Raw genomic sequence first — 6783 nt, 5'->3', positions numbered from 1 at the left:
ATATATATATATATATACACACAAATATATACGCAGCTGCAGAATAAACAGCGTGAAATCATGCACGAATCTTTGGCGAGGTTCTCGACGGAATCGTTAATACGATGCTTTAAATACAACGGCTTTTAATAAGACCACGGTGTCATTAACCTTCGCGATCCACTTAGCCACCAAACGTTCCTATTCTTCACCCACGATTCACCTGTTTTTTTTTTTGTTCGAATTTCTTCAACTTCCATTGTTTACGTACCTCGAGGTTTTCACTCTATCTCGTTGTAAAGTTTAAAATATTTTCAATAAATTCTTCCTGCTCGAATTTATTATTAACAACGATGCGAGCAAATGTTGGATTATTATTTATTTAATATCGATATAAGCATTAGCTTATTCTTCATTGTTAAATTTGTATTCATTTATGTACAGTTAAAGTTAAAGCACATATCGCACATAAATATAAGATTTATTAATAAATAAACTTATCGTAGAAATTTATATACGTGATGTTTATATTTCAGTGGGACAAACTTTTTTTTTTCTTATTCATAAAAATACGCGAGTCCCTACGAATATTTACGAGTTATTATTGTATACAGTGGTAACCAATCAATTTCTCGTTCCAGTATTCCGCACGATCTTTCAACGCGACAATAATAAATAAATTATTTTCTCCACTGATCAAAGAGAGGAGAGCCAGACACGATATTACGAAAGTTTCTCTGAAAATGACGCTGTTTACGCGGCCCATAAATTAACGTAACAAACGTTGGCTGATTCATCATGGCCGAATCCACGACACTTTGTCCCCGATACACCGTGCTTATTGCGTAACACATCAAGATCCGATTTGTACCTAGCCACATGTTGAATCGAAGTTAGGATCGACGAAAATCGAAAAAAAATCGAGAAAGACATATATGTTCGATTTAAAGAGAAATCGAATGGTTGAAGTGTAAATTAAACTGTCATCGTATGAGGAAAGGTTATGTCCAGTGATGGATATGAAAATTTAATTAATTGAAGTAATATGAAAATATCAACTATAATACGAATAAATATTGTTTAAGTATTTTAATAAGTAACCTTATTTGAGATTTTTATCTTTTAAAGTTAAACTTTTTCAACGAGTTAACGTCTGATCGTGAGTGATGCGAAATAGATCGAGTTAGGTTAGGTTTGCAATATTTTAATTCGACGAAAAGTAGTACGCTCGGTAAAGTAGAGTTTATGTTTGACTCTAATTTGAAAGATCATGGGCAGTGATTGGGAAACTTTAATAATTGAAGTCACGAATAACGTTATTACGATAATTTATTATTCAAAATATAATAATGATCGCAAATGAAAAGCGATTATTATACGATTATAATACGAATAAATGTTATTTGAATATTTTTAATAAATGACTTTATTCGAGATTCTTATCTTTTAAACTTTTTTAACGAGTTTTAACATTCTCAACTCTGATCGTGAGTGATGCGAAATAGATCGAGTTAGGTTAGGTTTGCAGTATTTGATTTTAATTCGAGGAAAAGTAATACGCTCGCCGAGAGTTTATGTTTGTCTCTAATTTGAAACATCATGGACAGTGAATATTTAATAGTTGAAGCTACTTCAATAAAATTCGATAATTATCGTTCGAAAAAAAGTAATAATAATTGCAAATAACTAGTAGTGGCAAAGTGATCGAGATTACGTATTAAATATTAGTTAAGTATTTCTAATAAAATAATTACTCGAAGTAATTTTATTCGAGATTTTTAACTTTATTACAGTTACAACTTTCCAACGTTGGGTTAATGGCCAACTCTCCCGATTACATTGGGATATATCGGAAAATTGCGATATACGTAAGGGCGTATTCCTCCCCGGATGAGCGTGGGCTGTTGTGAACTTAGAACTTGGGAAGGTTACGAAGATCGTGACGTCAGTGGGATGGAGCAATCCGGATTCTATATTTACGCGGGCTGGAAATGAAAGCGAGGAAACGCATAGTTGAAATTTGTGCGTGTAATTTAATTCTTTAACGATCCGATAAATCTTCTGGAAAAATGTGTCGTAACGAAAGAAGCGTCAAAGTTAATACTCAAGTATATTTACTTTGGGGGTTACGTTTTTTATCGTGGCCTTATTATTTCTCAAACTATTGAAAATCTATCGTCGAATATAATTTTGAAAGTAATTTACGATCTTAAATCCGCTTCGTAACCAGCTGGAGAGGTTATGTCTCTCTTTCAATGTCAGGAGAAAATCTTCGAATATCGTCTTTTTTATGCGAAAAATTATGGCAGTATCGTTACAATAACCTTAAATTGCGGTTATTTTCTTTTTTCGATTTTCGATTTTTCTCTGTGAATAAATATGACCATGACGAATCGAATTAGAGAGGTCTTGCATAGAGCTCTTTCTGATGGGTCTGACGTCATATCCAAATTTAGCGCAGCTGGAAAACTCTCGAATACCAATTTTCGAGTGGAAAATTGCGACAATTCAGTGGTCTTGGATTGCAATCGATCGCTATTTCCTGTTTTTTTTTCTTGTTGTTGATTTTGAGAGAAAAGAAGTAAGAATTTCTAATTTTATTAAAACACAGTTACAGATGGTTTCGATCGCCATTTTCTTTTTCTTGAGGAAAATAAGTGAAAGTTTCGAGTTTTTGACAGGTTCGTTCGACAACGATAATTTATCTAATCTATAAAATTTTTGTTATATAATATAAAAATAATTGTTTTGACGCTCTCAATTTCAAGTTGATCTTTCTCTTGATAAAAGAGATAAAAAATGCAATTCTGATTCGTTCGAAAAAAACTTAGACGAGATATATAAATTAATATTATCCGGATCACGATGCTTGGATCATTTTCATTTATCCTTTTATTCACAATGTTCCAGTATGGTTAATTCATAATCAGTGAAATCGCAATTCATTTTAACGCAAATTCGCGCAATTATCAACATGCATTTCCAGCCGCATAATTGCATTCTTTGGAGGATGAAATTTCTGGAATGACTCTTTCTGTCTTCGTGAATATGCAAATTTGACTGCGTACTACCCTCCATCCAAGAATACTCGGGGAAAAAACGCTGGCCACATTGTATTCCATTTGCAATATTCCTGAATGGGAATCGCAGCGTTTTAATTACTAGATCGAGAAAATTCTATGTTATTCAAGCATCTCTTTTAATTGATAAGGAATGATAAGAAAAGATTCGTAGAAAAAAAAAAAAAGGATTCGTAGAGAAAGAAAAATAAATTAGAGAAAATTGTATAGATGAAATGTATATCTGTGTTCGTGTTCTATTGTAAATTTTTTTTTTTTTTAAATTTGTCGCGAAGATATTTCTTGCCAACTCGATCGAGTGTGTGGCAGGGGATATAATATAACGTTAAGAAAGTCGAGAAAGAAGAAACTTTACTTGGCTATTGCTATTCGAAAGTTTGCAGAAGTTTCAGTTCTTATTGCATTCTTCATTTTTTCAAAAAAAAAAAATATTAAAGAGGTAGAGGAGATTTTTTTCCCCTTAAATTAATTTTTTTTTTTTTTAAATTTGTCGCGAAGATATTTCTTGCCAACTCGATCGAGTGTGTTCCCGGGGATATAATATAACGTTAAGACAGTCGAGAAAGAAGACACTTTACTTGGCTATTGCTATTCGAAAGTTTGCAGAAGTTTCAGTTCTTATTGCATTCTTCATTTTTTCAAAAAAAAAAAAAAAAAAAATGTACGTACAGGGAATAAATATCCTCTTCACCTATTGAATATCCTTTCGTTATCAATTTTACGCGAGATATGTTTCACAATTTAACGATTATAACGTTATTATATAGCGTCTAGTTGGTTTTTTATTTTCGATTTTAATTAAACGGGGAATAATAAACTTTAAAAAGGGGACGATAATTAAAAAAAAGAGGGAGAGAGAGAAAGAGAGTTAATTATAAATTCTGTTGTCTGAAAGTTGAATACGTTATTTAATCGTTTCTCGCTGCAAGTATGAAGAATTGAATCTATTTATCTGGATAATTCGATGCTTAATTCGAATATAAGAATAATAGAGAGGAAATTATTTCACGTTTTTATGAAATTTATCGGATTATATTGATCGTTTCAAATGCTCGTCGTTAATTTTATTTGAAGAAGATGTATTTATTCCAGACAAATCAGAAATATATATTCGTTTAATCTCTGGTCCTAAGAAAGTGCGCCTCTTTCATCCAATTATCGATCCGAATTATCCAACAATTTTCCGTCCTTCAACCACCAAAATTCTCGTATCAAACAAACGCGAAATTAAGTATCCAACGAGAGAAAAAAATCGGGGCAGATGTCGAGTTTCGCGCGATAATTTTGCGGTAAAATCCGGATCGAGGCCAAGAAAGCCACGTTTCGTTTGTCGAGGAAGATTCATTTGTATTGCAGGAAAATAAAAGAGGGAACGAAATAGTTGGAACGATGATCCTCCTTACTTCCTCGAAAATTCTAATTTCTCTTCATCCTTCCAACTTCTCTGTCTTCCTTCCGCAATTATTCTCAGTTTAATTGTATAAATTTCTTGACAATTCCATAATATGACTTATCGAAAAAAATTCCAAATTTTTAACATCAATGTATCACAAATTATTAGTTCAATATTGCTTTAAAAATCAGAATACTACAATTCCAAATTTGTAAATTTTTAACATCAATATATCACAAATTAATAGTTACTTTAAAAATTAGAATATTACAATTCCAAATTTGTAAATTTTTCACATCAACATATCACAAATTAATAGTTCAACGTTACTTTAAAAATTAGAATACTATAATTCCAAATTTGTAAATTTTTAACATCAATATATCACAAATTAATAGTTCAATGTTATTTTAAAAATCAGAATACTACAATTTCAAATTTGTAAATTTTTAACATCAATATATCACAAATTAATAGTTCAATGTTATTTTAAAAATCAGAATACTACAATTTCAAATTTGTAAATTTTTAACATCAATATATCACAAATTAATAGTTCAATATTGCTTTAAAAATTAGAATACTACAATTCCAAATTTGTAAATTTTTAACATCAATATATCACAAATTAATAGTTCAATGTTATTTTAAAAACCAGAATACTACAATTTCAAATTTGTAAATTTTTAACATCAATATATCACAAATTAATAGTTCAATATTGCTTTAAAAATTAGAATACTACAATTCCAAATTTGTAAATTTTTAACATCAATATATCACAAATTAATAGTTCAATGTTATTTTAAAAACCAGAATACTACAATTTCAAATTTGTAAATTTTTAACATCAATATATCACAAATTAATAGTTATTTTAAAAATTAGAATATTATAATTCCAAATTTGTAAATTTTTAACATACAATATATCACAAATAACTTGTTACTTTAAAGATCGCTCAACAAACTTGTCTGCTGAAAATTAGCCTCCTCTTTTTACGGTTGAAAGTTGGTCACCCTGATGGAGGATCTTGAAAGGGAGAGGAGGGGGGAGGGAGGGTGGAAATGGACGAGAAACGGGCGCGTCGGTTTCCAGGAAGGTGTGTAAAAAAGAAAAGTGCAGGAACAGGCAGGGCAGAAATAGCGGTGGTTAATTTTGCACCGGTCCAAGCTATAAACGTACATCATACAGCCTCCGCGTCTGTTCAACGTCTGTCCTCCTTCTTTCTTTCTTTCTTTCTTTCGCTCCGCTCGCTCTCCACCACCACCCCTCCCCCTCCTCTTCGCCCTTATCCTACCAATCTAAACGTCTGTTCGTGTTTTACGAGACTTGAAACTTATTCCTCTCAAGCTCCTTCTCTCTTAGTCGCTTCTCTTCATCGGTGCTGTCTTAATTATGAAATTGGGATCAGAGGGAGGGGGAGGATTTGGTAAACAATGTTAGGAAGAAAAGTTAGGGCTAGTTTATTAGTTTTTATTAGTTTTATTCGAGTCGAAGTCGATCGTTGGAGGAACACTTTTCTTTTTTCTTTATCTTCTATTAGGGATGATTCTACAGTTCACAATTACTACGTTCTTTTTAAAGCTATTTCTTTGTTACGAAAGAAGAAAAATTAAATCAATTGGACAAACATTTGTAAAATCCCTTAAAGGTAATAATTTTGAAATTTTTTTGAAATATATAAAATTAACGCGAATAACAAAGGAAAAAAAAAATATCGTCTCCGTTATGTTTCATTCCATTCTTTTGATAGATATTGCTCCAATTTTTGAAGGAACAAATTAATAATCCCAATGTGCTCGACCTGTCGATACAATCACCGGAAGTTGCGGCCATGAAATAGATATTTAGAGACGTAAGATTCTTGGTTTATTTGCAGTGGTTCCTCTTCTTTCTCTCCCCCTTATTTCTTTCCTCGTCCTTGCCGCAGAAGGGGTCGAAGGAAAAACAAATGAGGCAGCAAATCAAAAGGGGTTCCTTCCTTCCAACCCTCTTCCTCGCCAATACCTCATTTCCCTTTGGATCCCTCTTTTAACCGCGCTCTTTGAACTGCTTTGTCGCTCATCTTTCTTTTTTTTTTTTTTTCCCCCTCTTTGTTTCAGACGTACCCAGCGAGCAATCCGTTTTCGTCATGCTGAACGGCGAAGAGAGCGAGCTCAGATTCCTCAACATCTCGAATCCGAAGGTGAGCTGCTTCCTTCTCTCTGTTTTTTTTATATTTTAAATCGCACAGTCGATTCGAATAATGTAAATGGAATGAAAATTTTCATTTTCAAATGTATGAAAAAAATAATTGCTTCAATGTAACGTATATACATTAAAATTTTA

The 6783-nt window shown here is 32.1% G+C and overlaps 1 protein-coding gene across 1 annotated transcript in view; it reads left to right on the top strand.

Moving 5' to 3' along the window:
* The window catches only part of LOC102673409 (GTP-binding protein RAD), a 59056-nt gene that overhangs the window by 49667 nt on the left and 2606 nt on the right, over positions 1–6783 (top strand). The window contains exon 4 of the mRNA XM_006611100.2: positions 6558–6640. Within this exon, the coding sequence (XP_006611163.1) occupies positions 6558–6640 (83 nt within the window). The remainder of the gene's footprint in view (positions 1–6557; positions 6641–6783) is intronic.

Source organism: Apis dorsata, unplaced genomic scaffold, assembly GCF_000469605.1.
Source record: "Apis dorsata unplaced genomic scaffold, Apis dorsata 1.3 scaffold_83, whole genome shotgun sequence".
In the NCBI taxonomy this organism is placed as follows: Eukaryota; Metazoa; Arthropoda; class Insecta; order Hymenoptera; family Apidae; genus Apis; species Apis dorsata.
This window is presented reverse-complemented; position numbering and strand designations above follow the sequence as displayed.